The sequence below is a fragment of the Aedes aegypti genome, chromosome 2 (assembly GCF_002204515.2).
Source record: "Aedes aegypti strain LVP_AGWG chromosome 2, AaegL5.0 Primary Assembly, whole genome shotgun sequence".
NCBI lineage: Eukaryota > Metazoa > Arthropoda > Insecta > Diptera > Culicidae > Aedes > Aedes aegypti.
The window spans coordinates 344,891-365,295 of record NC_035108.1 but is presented as its reverse complement, the minus strand read 5'-3'; the positions used below and the strand labels follow the sequence as shown (position 1 = coordinate 365,295).

The window sequence follows — 20,405 nt, the reverse complement described above, 5'->3', positions numbered from 1 at the left end:
AGACAAAAGGAAAAATCGGATAATGCTAGTTACTAATAGTATTAAGTTCAGTTTCAAATTTCTTTTTACTCTGAATTCCAGCGAGCTGTTTTCAAAAACTACATGACGCAAAAAAAAAGATTCTAAATTACTACAGTGCTATATTATGAGAGTAAATAATACAATTCTATTTGAATTCTGTTTTCGCACATCAGATTAATTGTGTTGCATATAACCGGTATGCATTTACGTTGTAGATTGCTGAAGGTTGGCAATTTATAGAAATCAAGTCATTTCTTTTATAAAAAGAATTTTTTCAATAACTACAACGATACACGGTAAATTATGTTTTCGATGATCTTTTGCTTGCTAATTGCATACTATTGCTGCGGACATTAGTTGGTGGGTTCAGCAAGATGACATTATCTTTTTGAATCAGTTCAAAACCCTTAGATATACTTTTTTTTTCAAGATTTAGAGATACCATTTTATTCTATGCTGTTTTTAAAAAACTAGCACTACCGAATTAAAATAGGCACTTTCTCGATTTGTATCACAATTATGCAATGCACGTTAGGTATTTAAAAGATCTTTAGTAAAACACCATGCTTTTTAGTACTTATCAAATGATAGGTCTGGATCCTACCATTGAGTTTATCGAAAAAGTCTCATACATATAAGTACATGTAAGCATTAGTACAATCATTGTCGAACGGATTTTGTGCCCCACAGTACTTCATATGGATAATGCAGTGGTTTCAGTTGAAATCTAAAGATTGTCTTAAAAGTATAGTTTGAGGATATCTTCGATTGAACTTTTTGATCCAAATATCAAGGCCACGGCACCAAAGAAGCATACGATCACATTCTTCCAAATAATCCAGTTGAATTTTCCAAAACCTTGATCCCAATAGGTTACAGTTTCTATCAAAATGGGAATGAGTAAACCAAGAATCGAGAAACAGAATGCTCCAATTAATCCAATGAATGGTCCAATTGTTGGCACAGCAACGGCAAGCAGTACTGATGCTGTAACCAGGATAGTCCTAAAATTATTTCAAGATTATCAATTAGCTCATATGAAACTTATGTTTTACTTCGTACCTCATTGTATAGTTGACCAGCGTAGGCCTCTTCTGGAATTTGTCCTTCATACCGACCCATGCAATATCTAGGCAGACGTAAAATTGAAGTCCAAATGTGCAGTATACAGCAAGAGCAATGAGAATCTTTACAGCTTGTGCTGGACTGTTGGTTATAGAAGAAGTAATATATTGATTAATATGTTGCAATTGTATTTTTCACATTGTTCTATTAGGTATTACTTACATTTCTTCTACAGGCAGATTAAGAGTAATGCTTCCTTGCGCTGCATCGCCATAGCGTACGTATCCCAGGAATCCCAAGAGAATGTATATTAGGGTAACTCCACCCATGCCTTGATTTAACACTCCACAGAGTCCGATGAAGTTTTGTGGTGTTTTCATTTGGTTTTCCAATGGCATTACAACACCAATCGCCTCCATGGCAAAAATTACAATTGCGAAGAAGGAAGGCCAACTTAACACAGATACGTACATTGGGCGCTCGGTTAGAGGTGGCATATCCGTCACCAAATAGTAGAAAGTAATTCCCAAACCTGCGCACATGAATACGTTTGCAATCATCGAAACTGGAGCCAGGTACTTCAAGTTAGGAATCCACGACAGGAGAATCAATGGGATTAGCAGAAGTGCAATCATGACGCGCAAGCTTATATCAGTGCCAGTGTAGTGTTCGATGACCTGTTCGAAATTTGTTGCAATGATAACAGTGTACACTGAACATGTTCCAAAATAGGTTATGAAAAGACCGTATGTGATACAGGAACGAATAAATGGTCCTAGTTTTCGGCCCCATTGTGGACCGTTATCCAGTGCAACTTCTGCTACTTCTGCAAAAGACATGGCCGTTTTTCTCGTTCTGTGGTACATTGTATGTGCGCATTTTACCTGAAAATGTAATACAGTAAATATTAGACTGTTTCTCACATTCCTATAGATTTAATATTTTTCATTACCAAAACGTAAGCACAGTGAGTGCAAACTATTGCTGTTAGAATCGTAGCCAGAATACCTCCTACAAGACCAGCATAGCTGAAAGCAATTGGCATAGCCAAGATTCCAGTACCTAACGATGCCTTCAGTAAATGCGTTAAAGTTTCGCCATCGCTAAAATATTAAAACATCATATGAAACACCATACCTAAAAATCCAACCTTAAATACTTACGTTGTAGGATGATCACATTTTCGCTCCTTAAACGGATCAAATGCTACTAAGGCAGTTTCCACATCAGTTTTTGCTGGAGTGATCTGGTATCTGTGAGTACAAAAGAAATAAACGATTACAATTATGATTTTTCTCAACCTCGGCCGATGTACTGTGTTATTTAAAAAAAAAATAACTACGTTAAGATAATACAACGCACGAAATAAATTCGACTATACTTGCATTCTTGAAAGATTTAGAGTTTCCAATGTTCTTTTGATTTGATTTCCCGCATATCTGTTGTTGTTTTTGTTTTAAGAAATTCTACATTACATACTTGTAAGCCCAGATAGAATTAGCGGTAAAAATGCAGCCATTCAGCAAGACCAAGCTGGTAGTCGCGGGTTCGAATCATACCGGTCGAAATTCTTTTCGTAATGGAAATTTTCTCGACATCCCTGGGCATAAAATATCTTTGTGCTTGCCACACGATTTAAATACGCAAAAATAGTAGCAAATACGATAATATACGCAAAAAATAGATAGCCCCAGTTAACAACTGTAGAAGTGTTCATAGAAACACCAAGCTTAGAAACATGCTCTGTCTCAGTAGGGATGTAACGCCAGAAAGAAGAAAAACCTGTAAAGGCTGATACAAATATTAATTTTCTTTTGTGTCTTTGACATTTAAATATTGCTAATATCATCGCTCCTAGTGAAAAAAGTCATCGGAAAATGTTTTTCGCGGTGACCTTTTCCGAATTACTATCGGTTGCCAATGCTTGCTGTAGCGATATTTCGCGTGCGAGGAAGCAATAAGCATTTTATTTTTTTCAAAATTTTGACGTTTAACAGCACTGCTTTTAATCCATTATTTTCTTTACTTCTGTTAGATATTTGAAGTTTTTAATGTAAAAAAAAATGTTTAAATGACAATCGATGACGATTGAAAAATGTGTAAAAGTTAATGTTAAAACAAAAACTCAATAAAATCCTTTTTTAATTTTTTTATATTAGTTCCTTATTTATTTTATCTCCGATCTCGTACCTTCTACAAGGTCTCGGATATTAAAGAAAATTAAAATTTGTTTCAGCCTAATTTGTTTATGTTTCAAAAAAAAAAAAAAATAAAAAAATCTGTTGACTAAGTTTTGGACAAGCCAAAAAAATAAATAAATAATGAAATCAATCAACAGTCCATGCAATAAAATTAATAGTTAGGCTCATTCTGGACTAATCGTATAAAGTTAAAATCATATTTGTAAACACTGAATCATTATTATCAAGCACTAGAATAAGAACTAGAGTCTAAGTTGAAATTTTGACTGATGATCTGCTGTAATCTGCTTGTGACTGATGAGATGATTGAACAGAATTCATGAAGAACTTTATAAGTCTATTTAATACATGAAATATATTTCGTGAAAGAAAAACATATCGCCGAAAAGGGTTGTGCTACTTTTCCCCGAATTTCGGTTCCCCGAATGTTGTTTCCTCGAACGTCAGTTACCCGAATGCCAGTTTCCCGAATATCCCGTTTCATCGAATAGCCCACTTCCCCGAAAAGTTTTTGCTAATGTTCTTTGCTAATATCATCGCTCCTAGTGAAAAAAGTCATCGGAAAATGTTTTTCGCGGTGACCTTTTCCGAATTACTATCGGTTGCCAATGCTTGCTGTAGCGATATTTCGCATGCGAGGAAGCAATAAGCATTTTATTTTTTTCAAAATTTTGACGTTTAACAGCACTGCTTTTAATCCATTATTTTCTTTACTTCTGTTAGATATTTGAAGTTTTTAATGTAAAAAAAATGTTTAAATGACAATCGATGACGATTGAAAAATGTGTAAAAGTTAATGTTAAAACAAAAACTCAATAAAATCCTTTTTTTAATTTTTTTTATATTAGTTCCTTATTTATTTTATCTCCGATCTCGTACCTTCTACAAGGTCTCGGATATTAAAGAAAATTAAAATTTGTCCCAGCCTAATTTGTTTATGTTCCAAAAAAAAAAATAAAAAATAAAAAAATCTGTTGACTAAGTTTTGGACAAGCCAAAAAAATAAATAAATAATGAAATCAATCAACAGTCCATGCAATAAAATTAATAGTTAGGCTCATTCTGGACTAATCGTATAAAGTTAAAATCATATTTGTAAACACTGAATCATTATTATCAAGCACTAGAATAAGAACTAGAGTCTAAGTTGAAATTTTGACTGATGATCTGCTGTAATCTGCTTGTGACTGATGCGATGATTGAACAGAATTCATGAAGAACTTTATAAGTCTATTTAATACATGATATATATTTCGTGAAAGAAAAACATATCGCCGAAAAGGGTTGTGCTACTTTTCCCCGAATTTCGGTTCCCCGAATGTTGTTTCCTCGAACGTCAGTTACCCGAATGCCAGTTTCCCGAATATCCCGTTTCATCGAATAGCCCACTTCCCCGAAAAGTTTTTCGCACTCATATTTGTCATAAATTTATACATTTCAGTTGGTGAACGTACTGGTCATCTGATATGCACCCTTCTTTATTTGATTGGCGGTTCTTACGAGTTTGACCGTCCTCAGCATTTTTGGCAACATGTGTATAGTCGAGAACGACTAAATACTTCCTACTTTTGATTGCTTATCGTTCTTTCTAATTCACCATCATGCCACTGAAAACTATTATAGCACCTTTTTGAACTACTACACTATTCGGGGAACCGGCTTATTCGAGGAAACGGGTCATTCGGGGAACTGGCGTTCGGGGAACCGACATTCGGGGAAAAGCAGCACAATCGCCAAAAAGATATACGTTTTATTTATAACTAGTTGATTACAAAAAATAACAAATAAACATTTCAATATAACTACCCGCAACAAATTTGTGCGGTAAAAACTACAAATTTAGGGGGCTCGCACCGGCAATTTTCAGCAGACCAGAAATGCGCTTGATTTTACCATGTCTGCAGTTGGAATCAGATTGTTGTAAATTATTTCTGTCAAATGTACCAGTACGGGGCCCAGATAGCCGTAGCGGTAAACGCGCAGCTATTCAGCAAGACCAAGCTGAGGGTCGTGGGTTCGAATCCCATCGGTCGAGGATCTTTTCGGGTTGGAAATTTTCTCGACTTCCCAGGGCATAAAGTATCATCGTACCTGCCACACGATATACGCATGCAAAAATGGTCATTGGCATAGTAAGCTCTCAGTTAATAACTGTGGAAGTGCTCATAAGAACACTAAGCTGAGAAGCAGGTTCTGTCCCAGTGGAGACGTAACGCCAGAAAGAAGAAGAAGAAATGTACCAGTAATACGGTGGGGTGTACCGTAAACATGTAAATTGGTCTGATTTTTTCATGGTAGTTTTAAGAATAGGCGTAGTTAGCTCAAATAGTTATTTTTACCACAGATTTTTTTCCCGTGTAGTAATCTAGGACACTGTTTGGTATGACATAAAAAGTAAAATTGTGCGATAGTTTTTGTTTGAATGTAGTCAAATAAACTTTCAGGGAAATACTGGAATCCCAAGGAACAAAAACACTATTTCCCGGGAAACAGGAATTCCGCAAAATTCTTACCGGGAGTGGAAATCCTAGGTTTTAGTATACACGGGTAGAAATCAGAAACCATAAACAAGATTATGGCTCATGATATCATGATTTCAGAGTGTTTTCAGCTTATGAAAATAAACCATGATTTGGACTCATGATATCATGAGTCAAATCGCCGTAACACAACACACACGTTATGTTTTTGTTGCGGATTGCTCGGAATCATGAGTCACGCATCCGTTTATGATCGGCAACATAAAAAAATAAAAAGCTAGAGCGAGGTTCGAACCAATAATGTTCTGATTGAGAGTCCCGTATCATACCACACTACCACTTTATCTTGTTGAAATGAGGGTGATCGAAACGAATTAAATGATGCAATGCACCCCGTTTGGATGTTACGCTTCTGAGGGAATCATGGTTATGACTCCAGGAACCATGATTTGTGGTCCTGGTAACATGACCTAACCAAATTATGAATTTCATGACTTGTAAATCATGATTTGGGAATCAGATTTTTTCCCGTGTATAATTAGATTTTTCGCACAATTGACATTTTACTTAATGATCAATGAAAATTGAACCAATTTTGATGAATGAAGCAGGATCAAATCTCTTCAAACAACGCTTGTAGCTTTACTTGTAGGTACAATACTCAGTTAGGGTCTGTTGAAGGAGCCTTTAATGTTGTTTCTGAGAGTGGAAACTCTTTAGTCCGTACTTTTTCTTATACCTACTGTTCCCCTTGCTTTTAATGATGAATATGCTTAATTTTTGAACGTGTTTTTCTTTCTGCTGATGCGATTCTCACAAATTACCATGCGATCATAATTATGACGGACCACGATTCTCATACCAGTAGAGGTTGCTCTGTCCATTTTGGGCAATATGTGTTTAATGCACCGCCAGCAAAGCTACAATTAGCTATGAGGAACGCTGTGCAAGCCAATATATGAAGTGCCGTCGAAGTTGAAAAAAAAACTCGGGTTTTGTAATATTTAATTATTTTTAACTGAGCTTGTCAAACTTTTTGGGATATTTAAACTATGCGGGCCCAATCCAAAAAAAGAACATTTAGTGAAGCAGTAAATATTCACGTAAATTAAGATTTCAAAAAACATTCATCTTGTTTACAACATGAAATATTCCATTTAGTTGCAGTTGATTAGCATTTTAGGCAATGCTAGAACGTTATTTGACTGCACACTTAGATTATTTTGCTGATTTCCTGTGAAATTTTACCATCATCTCATGTGAACGTTCTGTGAAAGCTGAACGTTCTGTGTGTTACCTGTAAGCCAGATAAATGAAAAACCGAATTTAGTTCTATACATTCAATTCCATTTTCGGTTTTTCATTTATTTATAGGTGTTTCACTAAACAGAACGAATATTTATTATCATCAATGAATGTTCTTGAAAGAAACGGATACTACTTACTATTCTAGTAGACTTCTTCATCTTCTTTAAGACACTACATCCCTTCTAAGACTGTTTCTCAAATTAGTGTTCAAAGATCACTTTCACTGTTATTAACTGAGGGTTTTCATTGCCTAAGTTGCCGTTTTCAAATTCGTATATCGTGTAACAGGCATGATATGCCAAGGAAAGTCAAGAATATTTCCATTACGAAATAACTTGGAGTGACCGGGATTCGAACCCAGACGCCCTATATTAGCACGGAGGGCGAATTAAAGTGCTATCTGGTATTATGGGGAAGGCTTGTTTGTTTGTTTGTTTTATTGTCAAACAAACAAACATTTTATTGTAAAAACAAACAAACAAGCCTTCCCCAAGTTACCAGATAGCACTTTAATTCGCCCTCCGCGCTAATATAGAACTATTACGGAGCTGACAAGCCATATATTAGCCATATAACAGCCCTACAAGACCAAAAAGGCGAATTAGTGGGATAGTGGTTACTTCAGTCAACATGTATTTTCTTTGTAGCCGCGGACTTAAACACAAGGCTACACCATTCCTAAGATCAATCGTTAAATTTCTCAAGCAAATTCTTCAAATATTCATAAAGTTCATTAAGGGAAACTCTTAAACCTTTATCAGGAAATGCTACTGAATTTATTTTTTTATTTGAAAAATAATAAACTCATTCCGCGTGGTAAAGATGGATAAATTATGGGTGAAATTATGGAAAAAATCCACGTGGTCGGTTGATATTTGAACCCAGGACTATTGTATGCTAGACGAGCGCTTTACCAACTAAGCTACCGAGGCAATTGGTGAAGGTTAAAAATTTCGAAATCAAATCCTCACAGATCACGCAGAATCTGAAATACTGGGTTCGAGTCCCAGCCGAGGACGTGTATATTTTTTCATAATTTCACGCTGAACTTTACTAAAGAACCTACAGTTGTGTTCAGAATAATATTAGTGAAAGCCGATTTTCATACACAAATCTCAACTATGGCATGCTTTAACTTTGTTTCCATTTGAGCAATCGGCATGAAATTTTGGCAGTGAACTACAAATGTACTCAATTTCATTATCATACAATTTGAAAAATTTCACACTACCGGATAAAAAGTTAAACACCAGGTGAAATCGCTCAAAATAATAGTAGTTTTTCTTTTGTAAATTTTTGTTCAGCAACAATTTTATAAAAAAAATGGCTTGTTTATACATTTATAGCTTGGGTGGAAATGGTTGAAACAATGAATAAAAAAAAATTAAAAAAACTCAAAATACAGCAGATATTTGAATTATTAAAACTACTATTATTTTGAGCGATTTCACCTGGTGCTTAACTTTTTAGCCGGTGGTGTGAAAATTTTCAAAAAATGATAATGAAATTGAGTATATTTGTAGTTCACTGCCAAAATTTCATGTCGATTGCTCATATGGAAACAAAGTTACAGCATGCCAAAGTTGAGTGTTTTGTATGAAAATCGGCTTTCACTACTATTCTTCTGAACACAACTGTATGTACAAATTAGAGATTCTCTCCTCTCTCGTTCTCTTTCGATTTAACAGTGCAATACTAAAGCTTTTTGGAAAATTTTCACTATGAATCGAAAGACAATGTCCTTGGCTAGCGTTTCATACAAAAAAAAAAAACGTAACAGAATAGGTAAATATGACTCCGTTTTTTTAAGAGGAAGTAAGCCTCTCAATTTTAGACTGGTCCTTTTGGAAAGTTACGCGAGATTTCACCCATAGTTTATCCATCTTTACCACTCCGATAATAATTAATTTGATATTCCGATTATTGTTGTAGTGGCTGAAACTCAGGATTGGGTTTAGATGTGTGATAATCGTGTAAAATTTACTTTAACAATGCAATTTGTATCATGATATTCCATGGAAAAATTAAGAGAAAACAACAACTTACTAAAAATCTCTGATTTCTTTGATCTATTATTGCGGTTGCGTAATACTGCAATAAAAGGAAAATACCGCAATACTCGGCAATACAATGGTTCATTGCACAGATGCATTTTTTTTTTTCGATGAACTACATATAAAATTCAACATGCTAGCTTTTTTGAAAGTTTGAAGGGTTCAAGGGTTCATGAATTTTTGAAAATGCACCTAACCCGACTGCTGATAAAATACCACAATAATATGCAACATGACCTGACCAAAAATGCTGGAAAAAAGAATCTTAGGGAAATCTATGCGGAATCCCTATTAAACTGTTAAGTAGAGAAATTTCGAGCAAAAATTTCTCAATTACGAAAGTTTGCCTTTGACGCTTACTGGTATACAATCATATTTCAACTTACATTTAAATAATTTTATCATTATATGTAATCCAAACCATTAAAACACAAATATTTAAATATCCGCAGTATTCGCAAATTTATACGTTTTTATTTGCAGATGAAAACTTGATGATTTCTGTGATATTTGATGTTTAGTGTTTTGTTTTAAACTCAATAATGAAATAAAATAGGTAAAAATATCACAAAAGGGGTGCAGATAAAAAAGTAGATACATTTACGCGAGTGTGATCAAACTAATGACTCCCTTATCTTCAATCATCACAACTCATATTTCTTTTCTTTTGGTGATGCAAAAATAAAATTGTTAAATGCCAACGGTTAATACACATTTTCTATGTTAGATAAATATGTGTATTATATGGTGTTTAGCTTACATGTTGTTCATATAAAAATATAATACTTTTACCGTGGATCACATTTTTCTGAATTATTATTGTTGAATTGGAAATCACTAGCCATCATTTCTCTCGCGATGCACGCACTTTTTCAATCAAGACCAACCGATCACTGCGAGCGTTGATAAAAGACTAACTCATGCTGCATTGCATCGCATATGTCTTACTCCATGTAATGTTAATGTTTCTCGTTTTCTTATTCTTTCCACATATCAGCCAAACAACATAACACATGTTATTGTGGTCCATTAAACTCGAAATAGCATTTTTCCAGGTGAACTTCTTTCTTATCCTTATACTATTGACATAATTTTAGTTTTAGTTGACAATAAAATAGAAAATGCTTGGAAGTTGCATCAGACTCTTAACATACATTAGCAGCACACAGAATTTTGGTACAGCCTACAATCGCATTGATCGGGGAGAAAATGATCAAAACGGAAGGGATAATTGCGAATAATAAGTACACTCGGTATGTTCGATAATTTAAGAGCCGCACGTCCTTCGTAAGAGGATCGCCTCACGTAGAGCTGCAAAAGTGCTCAGTGTGGCAATCCTGTCATATTTTAATTTATTCCCTACATTGAATTTCGCAATTTCCAATACGAGGTTTTCTCCAGTGATCTTCCCTTTAGCTACTACATTCGTCTTGAAAAGAGGTTGAGTAAATTCCCTTTTATGGACCGTTGTGTTAATGCGGACTTGGTGTTAAATCAACATGAGTTCAAAAATGTCTACATAATCAGCACCAAATGAAGAGAAAAGCTAATTTAAGGTGAATCAAAGCCAAACCTCAAATTTTCAAGAGCACAAATCTGGAGAACCGAACACCCGTTTGAGCTGAAAACTTAATCGATTGGTCACCACCAGCTAGTGACCAATCAATTAAGTTTTCAGCTTAAACGGATGTTTAGTTCCCCAGATGTGTGCTCTTGAAAATTTGAGGTTTAGCTTCGATTCATCTTCACCTTAAACTAAATATGTGAACTATCAGCGTATTGCCTTTACGTCACCCCTAGTTCCAATAATGAAGCTGTTTACTTTAAAAAATTTAAACGGTAATCGAATGATATTTCATAACGGTCCAATATTAGTAAGTTTACCCTGGACAGAGCATCATTTTTTGTCCCTGATAAACTCCAATTTAACGCAGATTTTTCGTTCTCTGTAAGCAGGTTTCATGCGGATCAACATTTTTCATGTACGTATGGCATGGAAAATATCTGCAACAGCTCTGCGGGAAACCGGTCAAAGAAAATGAAACAAAAATGATCTTTTCGTATTGCTTTGTGCTTTTCGTTCATCTTTTTACAAATTTCTTGGAAAACAGTATCTCTCCTATAAGGTTCAGTGGCTCTTGCTGCTGCGCCTCACACCAGTTTGCTTTGCTCTTTTTTAACTTCCGTTTTCAATATCAAGTTTTTAGAATATAGATACATCACAGTTCATGTTAAACTGACGTTATCAAATTTATTGATTGATTCGAAAAAAAATGCTGCGTGATGTTTGTGTAGGATACTTACTTTGATGTTCCGTTTTTCGCATCTTTAGGTAGGAATGTTTCCAATTCTTGGGCTGGCGGCCCGGTGTATTCCTAAAAGAAATATGTCGCTCATTATGCAACCGCTTAAGACTGCCACAGTTCAATTTACTTACGTTAACCATTTTTAATTGATGTGGCGTATTGCTTCTAAATGCCTGGCGTTAGAGTGTCTGTCGGTAAAAAGAAAAGAAATTCACGTTATTGATCGTCTACATATTCAATTAAGGGAAACAGACTCTTTGTCTACTAAAAAGGCTTGATATTCGATTGTAAATTGATCAAGCACATTGGACTAGTCGATGATTGGTCGATCTTCCTATCCCTAGTTTTTGAGGGTCAACTAATTGATTTCGTGGCACTAGATGTTTACTTGACAACCATACCACAGACATTGACTATACTATGTAGTTCGATCGGAACTTTGCTTTAGTGTCTATGGTTCTGTACATCAATCATAGACACTGAATTTGAATCATTTGCATAAAAAACCATATAAGTATCACATTTTATGTTGGAGAAGAATAGATCTCTGCCGTATTGTTTTTAATCAACGCTTGCATATTTAGTATTGTACTAGTGGTCGCGGCAACTATCATATTGCCATCAAATAGGCTGTTGAAAATCGACATGAATCGTTCCATACAGAATGATTGTTCGGTTCACCCTCGTTTTTCGACTTTCCCGGTGATTATCATAAGTTTTTTATACGCACAACCACGTCGGAGCACTTAACAAACTGTTTAGTGAACGAATTTCCAAAATCTGATAACCTGTTCGCAAGTCATTTCGTGACATACAAACAACTCCATTTTAATATAGATATAGGGGATAACTATTTTTCAGATTAGTCCTTTTTTTTCGCCATATTTCTATTCGTATATTATACGTCCAGGAATATGATTTCTTATTAACTTGAGAATTTTCAATCACTTCAACGAGCACTTCCTCAATTACTATCGTTTAATTAGAATTTGACCAATCAACTCGTTCGGCAGCATCTATTTATTACGCAAAGCTGAAATTGGGAATTTTTGATCACCTTCCATCGAGCGTTAAGTAATTTGTGGACAACGCCTTTCAGCGTTCCAAGCATAAAGTGGTTGATTTGTGTCAAATCAGGAGGAATATGCAATCAATAGATGTCAAAAAGGTAATTGAGTTCAGGGGTTTACCGTGAGTCACAAATAGATACTCTTGTAGGTTAAAAATATGTAGATATGTTCGAATTGAATGTTGAATAATTTAAACAGTTAAACTGAATTCATTTTGGGGTACTATATAAGCAAAAAAAAAAAAAGAAAAAAAAATAACCTTATCAACAGTTGCGCAGATGATCACCGAAAGTAACACCACGCTTGTACTGTGTACCGCAAGCGTGCTTTTCAACCATTTTCCTCCATCTACTCAGCTGAAAATATCTTTGCTCTTAGGTTAAAGATACTATAAATCGAGGAAAATTGTTTATGTCTTGAAAAATAAATTTACATAATTAATTATGTATAAAAGTGTCCCGTTTGATTCTGGCAGATCTAAAAACTTCGTCTTGTCAAAAACCATATAGTTATTTATTTTATTGATTTTAGAATTAGTTAAAAAGATATACCTGGAGCGATCCATTAATTACGTAAGACAATTTTGGCGGTTTTTAGACCCCCCCCTCCCCCCATAGTAAGATTTTTAGTATGAAAATTAAAAATAATTTGTATGGCGCGTAAGAAATCTCAAACACGCCACCCCCCTCCCCCCATAAACCCTTACCTAATTAATCGACGACCCCTATGTAAAATAAATATTTTGTCAAGGTATAAAAATTTAATTCTAAACACTGATTTCCTACTAGAATTTTGTGATGAAATCTCAGTGTAACAAATTTATTGCGGAAAAATAAATGGATTGATCCATTTATTTTTGCGTTGACATCTTATTATCTGGTGTAGTGTTTAGAATACTTGCCTCTCACTCCGAAGACCTGGGACTGAATCCCATCCCCGAAATGGTCACTTTTGACTTTAAAAGCTAGAGTAACGATTTCCTTCGGAAAGGAAGTAAAGCCGTTGGTCCCGAGATCAACTAACCCAGGATTGTAAATCAGGTTAATAAGGATTATGAAAATCTTGACCCTAAAATCAATATTGTCGAACACTTCGATGAATTCTTAACTAAATATTTTGTGAGAGTAAAATTTTTAGGCAAGTTCTTGACGGACTCATGGTGTGATTCTATTTAAATATTTTACTACGAGGTCGGAAACTGACCTTTTCTTTACATTTTCGACAAGTGTTCTCAAATGCTAGTCCAAAAAATGTTGTTTTTTAACAGCCGATAGTCCAAAAATTAGATGTGCTACGATAATTTTGAAAACGGCAATGGGTTCAGCAATTCTTAGTTGAGTGAATAGCGGTATTGTTGTGATTGACACAAATTAAAATGCAAAATATCACGTTTAACATTACGGTGTTTTATTCTTTGCCGTGGGAATCATCCCGTTTTGATCGACGTAGAATCTGGATTAAATAAATCTTCACAGACGAAGAAGTTTTGCCGAACGAAATCTGGTTTTATAATCTTATCCAAATGGAATAATTAGAATATTGATTTTCATAACATTTTGATGAAGGTCAATTACAACTAGTATTTTTAAACCATCAATATCAAAATGATAAGTGAGCTTCAATCAATCTTGTTCAATAGACGCTACGAATATATCAATTGAGATTATCATTTGAATGTTACAATAATATAATTGTTTAGCTAATTAAAAACTGTTCTAACAGGTATTCATGTATTACCTCGAAAGTTGTGTTATAATTTTACCTTTTAACTTAATTGATAGACATTCTGTTCGAAAAAAAATACCAATATTCTAACGATAACCTGGTATAAAGGTAGCATTCAGATATCATCATTGTGAATTATTTATTTAATTTGAATATCGCAATAATTACTAATTTTGATTTTTTTTGTAATGTCGCAATATGTATAACAAATAATTAATATAACATTTTATTTCTTTATTAAAAAAAAAAAAATTGATTGATCATATACGATAATACCACAGCATCAAAATTAATTATCAATTAGTTCTCGTTGCCTGCTCCGGTTAACATCCAATTGTTGATTTCGTTTCTTCGTTTCGTTGCAAATAATTTTGTATGACACATTATTGTGGGTGGACTGTATGTAGACGTAGACTTTTACGCACCAATTTTGTCATAAGCGATTTTCAGAAGAAGGCACGTCTCTTTTTCTATTTTCAGAATATTCCGTTGAAAATGTATTGAGCTTGTCAATCAAGCTTTTGAAGTGTGGAAAGATGTCTAGGGTCATTTTTTCCGCAAAATAAATCGTGACCAATGTTTAATATAGCCATCGCTGCACGGAAATGCTCTCAACAGCAAGCGGCACCTATATAATCAAAAACATCTTATCTGTTTTGCTTCGCTCTATTATTGTTATCAATACTGCTCCGAAGTACAAGTTTCAAACTGATAATAGGAATTATTTATTTGAACTTAAAAGTGCTTTCAGAAACAACGCTTTTCATGACACGTGTAGTTTCGAAGACGGATGTAATGTTAACATTCGACTGGCTTAATTTTGCAACGGCTGCTTACTTAATCGTGCTCAGCTCACACTTCTCGAACCAAGTACAAAACGAAAGCCCACTTGTGATACACATCTCATACGTAACTCTGTATTTGCATAGGCCACGTTAAATGATTTACAGTCATGCAGATAAATATTTTGTTTTCTCTGTAGTAGCTCACTGGTGAGTGTAATATTGCATGCAATTTGTTGAAATATTCACTTAGCTAAAAATGACTATCTTACCACACCGCAATCCTCTAGCACAATTGATTTGTTCAGTAGCTATGTTAAAACCGTATAGCCCAACAGAAAAAAACACACATTCGTAATGCTTGGTCAGCTGAAATATGACACTAATAAATGCACTGCGTTCTTAGACGAGCCATCAAAATAGCCAGAACCAGTAAACTTGAAACGGTGCGAACTCTAACGCTCGATGTGCAATACTGAGGACAGGCTCTTTGGATTGTAATCTATTATAGGTGACCGAACAAATAGGGTAAAGTACTGCTTTGTCATCCTTCTGATTCATATTGTTTTTGAGGATTTTATTTGTAAAATTTTCTTGAACTCAGTGATTAGATGCAATTTTATGTAGAAAATTCGGTTGCCAATTTTGACCCCAATAGCGTTTGGAAAATCCCTTCAATAAATTGAATCAGAACTGCCGGGCACAGTGCCCATCTCCCTATTGTTGTTTCCCCGCTGTTAACGACTTTGCGGTCAAGTTAGAGTTATCAATAAACATAATGATTTGGCATGATATTGATTAGCAACAATGACATCATTTGCTGAATGACGACGAAATCGTCACATGTAATTATGACGAAAACAGTGATAATTCTCGATGTTCGTGACTTTGAATTTCCAATAAAACTTAGCATGCCTCTTCAACATGGTATTTTTTCAGGATGTCGACAGTTATCAGCTGAAAAGATTAGCTTGTCTGTTATTAGTTGAGTTTTTATACTGTGTAGGAACGATAGGGGAGATCCCCCGGTACTAGACATCTAAGCTGCTAAATTCATAAATCAAAAACAATTGATTTTATGCGATCTTGGGGCCCATTCATGTTGAATATTATTATTTTTGTAGCATACAAAAACAAATTTAAAAATATAAATGATATTTTAAACTCCAGGTAGTATTTCATTGTCAATTGATGCATTTCCAACAAAGAGTAATTTGAGTTTTACTTAGTCTGCAGAACTTGAATCGAAGAACCTCTTTCATGTATAATGATAAAAAAACAAATTTTACGATTTTGTTCTGACTTTTCTTTCTTTTTATTTTAATGTATTTTGAGACACTGGTGCATAAATTACAAAGATTTCATGTAACAAAATTGTAGTTTGGTACATAATTCATTCATATTTTCCATTATGATTGCGTATTATTTTTTATAAATATTTTTTTCATGTTCAAAAATTATTTTTTCATATTCAATTATTAATAAGGTTCTAATTTAAGGCGATACGTCATCTTTTTTATCGGTTTTCAAACACCTCTTTTCTCAATTTTTCGACGGTGTCCGGTTCTAAATGCTGTCTGGTTCTGGGACATCTCTCCCTATGCTAAACTAAACCAGCGATGTTCTCTAAGAACATACTAATATTTTAGTAAACATAACACCGCATATACGTTCCACACATATTACTTCATCTCAATTAAATTACAGAAACATAAATTTTATATAACAAAAATACAATATTTTTATGTTGTTTTTTAAACATAGATGATACAATTTACACCTCACTTTGTTCTGTAAATATTCTATTTTTATTTTACTGTTGTGCAACTAACAGTAAACACAACACTTTAATAAAAATGAAATAAAAAATAATCTAAATTTGTTTATACTGTTAGTTCTGTTAAACATTTCCACTGTAATAGATTGCTTGAAAATAATATTAAATATACATCCAAACTAAAAACGAAAATTCAAGCACAATTTTAAATTGATACGCGATACGGACGAACCCCAGCAGGAGTTATACTTCTATATTTTCGTACTAAGAAGAGTCCATGATTTATTTGAAATTCTTAGATCTTTTCTTTGCGACGGCAAGAGGCTTTGTGGTAATTATTTCAAGTTGCCAAAATCGAACGGCGCCAAAATCGAACGATTTTCTCATGGTGCATTTTTCTAACACAATTTGAATTGAATTACCAAGTCATCCTATGAACTTAGTTTGGATTAAATTGTAAACATTGTTGATATTATTTGCCAAAATCTAACAAATTTTCGAAAAACCGTTCGATTTTGGCACTGTACTAAAGTGAATATTACCAAAATCTAACGGGCAATCATTTAAGGAGTGTAAATGTTTGGGCATCTGTGAATACAAATAAAACTCACAGTTAATAATTTTGGAAGTGGTCTTAAGACGTGCAGCAGGTTCTATAACAGTGGAGATGTTCTTTATGTTCTAGAAAAATGATCCAAAATGGGATTGGTAATTCCTTTTGTTAATAATAATAATAATAAACATTGGCCTGACCAATTACAAAAAATATATTGATTGATAATGACTAATCAGATTGTGATGACACACTTATTTTATAAGATAAACATTTGATGTTAGTACGATCAAAATATGCATATGTCACTGCTTCTTCATCATGTTTGCAGAGCAACACTTTGAATATTTTTAATCTCATATACCTGGTTAAACCTGTTTGATTCTATACTTCAATAAATCAGCATGAGCTTGCATTTTCTGATTGCGTGTGACACACCAGTTTTACCCTAAAATGATGGGGTTTTGTGCAAAAGTTTCACGCAACGTTCGTGACGTTTTTTTTTTGTTTCTTATTTCTTAAAATAACGGAACCCAGCTAGTGATTTATTTGGAACGCACATTTCACCTAGGTTCTCATCTATGTTGTATTTGTCGGCCTTCAAAGTGCATTGGCAGTATTTTACAAATATAGAAAGCTATAAATAACATTTCAAAGCCTTATCTTCATTTTTGCGTACAAAACTTAACATTCTTTTTTTCTAACATTGAAAGTTAACTTAAAGTTGATATGTTTTCTATGTTATTAGCAGAAGCACATTCTAAGATGAACCACTGAAACTTTCCTTTATATGATGAGAATAATAAAACACGTTTTTCTGGAGCATCTGGTAAAAGCAATTCAAAAATACTATTGCATCATTATACATTCTCACCAAAAGATGCACGAGTAGCAAGGATCATTACCGCCTTATATTGGAACTCACCGGTGTCATATAAAATATGCTGACGAGTTTAGTCTCAAATATCGTCTGGATCTGATAGTAACTAATTCATTGCAAATCATACATAAGAACATAAATATGTTGTACGATTTTTTACCTCAGCAATGAGCGATGAAAAGGAAAGTTGAAAATCTGCCAGTCCACTAGCGGAATATGCGATTTGCAGTTCATTGTGGTGTGCATCAAATTTTCGGCACTTCTTCTTAGTATTGGTATATGCCAATACTTTTCACTACGTTTGCAATTCAATGGATAGTTCTCTCATGCAAAGAAACACGTGGCCGTTTATATCGTAATGATGCACCACTTAGCGACTGCACTACCGGGACTTGTATTGGCACTATTCACATATTTTTGTATAATTTCATTGAATCATAACTCAACCTTAACCGAACAGTTCTTATCACACCTCACATAATGTCGCATCGAAATGAGAACCTTGGAAATACTCACATATACAGATATTTCTGTTCTTCAGTCTGGCTGACGTAATTAGTTGAAAGATTTCACGAATCGCAATTCCGATATGTAATTTGATAGGGAGATTAGAATAGGAACCACGTACTGCCTTTAACGATAACGGAAGGAAGCGAGTCTTTTCCGTTTTCCAATGAGCTAACCCAATTAGTTGGCCGGGGAAATGTATTGACTCACGAGGAAGACAATGAGGTCCCCTTTCCGACTAAACTTGGGCAGCAACCGTCTGACACAAGAGTAAGAGTAAGACTGGCACGGCAACCCATAGAGGGATACTTTCTGCACTTTCTGTGAGAACACCTTTGATCTAGGCTTGTCTCTATGTGGTTTTGTTGTAATAGAGAGAGCAAAAAGTTTATGATATTTACGCATGCGGCTTTCGACAATACATTCTAAATAGAACGATGAATGAAGTATATGTAATTCGCTATAAGATCGCCACGAAATTTTGTTTTAGCATGCATTGAGGGTCCATCTGATAAAATGATGAAAATGATTAACATGGGCATGAACAAATATAAAAACGCTGCCTTCTAAAGCATTCTAATTTTGATTGGAAAGCTGTCCATTTGGTCTCAACTGCTCCGTTCAGTCAGATACACTAGTGATATGATACCTTGGCTTTCCTGTATTTAACTGTCTGTATAACCATGCCGGTTTACATGACATGACAGTATTTGTGCAAACATGAGCACTATTTTTGTACTGTGGGTCAATGTTTATTACCTATTAACTGTTTTTTTTTTTGTGGTAGATTTATTTTTAATTATTAATTTGACATGACCCCGCAATATATTTTATTCCTGTTGTTAATCTGCCTATGAACTATTATAGTATCAGATAAATGAAAACGATTGCTCTAAAGGCGCAAACATCGAGAAACAAGACGCAGACATATTGAATACTGTTTTAGTATTTATTTCATTTCAAGTGTTGATAGCTCATTTAGCTTTGTATAATTTCCAGAAAAAATAGTCGATACTTGTGTCAATTTTTCTAAGTAATAATGAAAAACATTTTGTAACGGGTCAATACCAGTCAGCCAGTGTAAAACTTCTTAATTCACAATTCTCAAAAGAATTGTGTAAATTTTCTGAGACTTTCCATTCAAAGGTATGGTGATGATATAAATAAATTTTCAATTGCGATTTCTCAAGTGACATCCACATTGATGACTATCATCAGGAAACAGCGGAATTGACGTTGAAATCGCTGTTGCATGTTACCTCACAAGAGAAGTAAGAAATATGTATAAATTTATCTGGTTTTAAAGCGTAAAACTTTTATTTAGTCGCTTTATAGACTATAAAACACGCTATTATTAAAAATGTTTAACTTCATACTTATTCTGATTGAGTGGTAGAAGGAACGTTTTTCATGAATGTTTTCGCAGATCAAACGAGAACAATAACTTTAAGCTCAAGAAACGATTAAACAAATTATGAAGAAGCTTCTCAACGTTACAAAAACATCAATTCGGAATAATGTCGATGAGTTATAAATTTCACCGCTGTTGCAACTTACCTCGTTTGATTTATTATATAAATGTATGATAAACACACACTCCCAAAAAATCATGTGATTTTACGTCTTTTGGATGCACATAAAAGAAGCGAACCAAATGACGTAAATTTGTGTTGAAT

The 20,405-nt window shown here is 34.2% G+C and overlaps 2 protein-coding genes across 6 annotated transcripts in view; one reads left to right on the top strand and one right to left on the bottom strand.

Moving 5' to 3' along the window:
- LOC5566138 (golgin subfamily A member 6-like protein 22) overlaps positions 1 to 20,405 on the top strand; it is a 165,230-nt gene that overhangs the window by 54,887 nt on the left and 89,938 nt on the right. The window lies entirely within an intron of this gene.
- Positions 42 to 19,024, bottom strand: LOC5566143 (proton-coupled amino acid transporter-like protein pathetic). Of its 2 annotated transcripts, none has more exons than XM_021839680.1 (8): positions 18,739 to 19,024; positions 11,567 to 11,623; positions 11,434 to 11,504; positions 2,250 to 2,339; positions 2,039 to 2,189; positions 1,309 to 1,970; positions 1,084 to 1,227; positions 42 to 1,025 (listed from the first exon to the last, which is right to left on the bottom strand). In XM_021839680.1, the coding sequence occupies exons 2-8, from the start codon at positions 11,573 to 11,575 to the stop codon at positions 761 to 763; spliced, it is 1,392 nt and encodes a 463-aa protein (XP_021695372.1). In that variant the 5' UTR covers positions 11,576 to 11,623; positions 18,739 to 19,024; the 3' UTR covers positions 42 to 760. The 2 variants fall into 2 exon arrangements, with proteins under 2 accessions (XP_021695372.1, XP_021695373.1); XM_021839681.1 differs by lacking the exon at positions 18,739 to 19,024 and adding an exon at positions 15,285 to 15,499.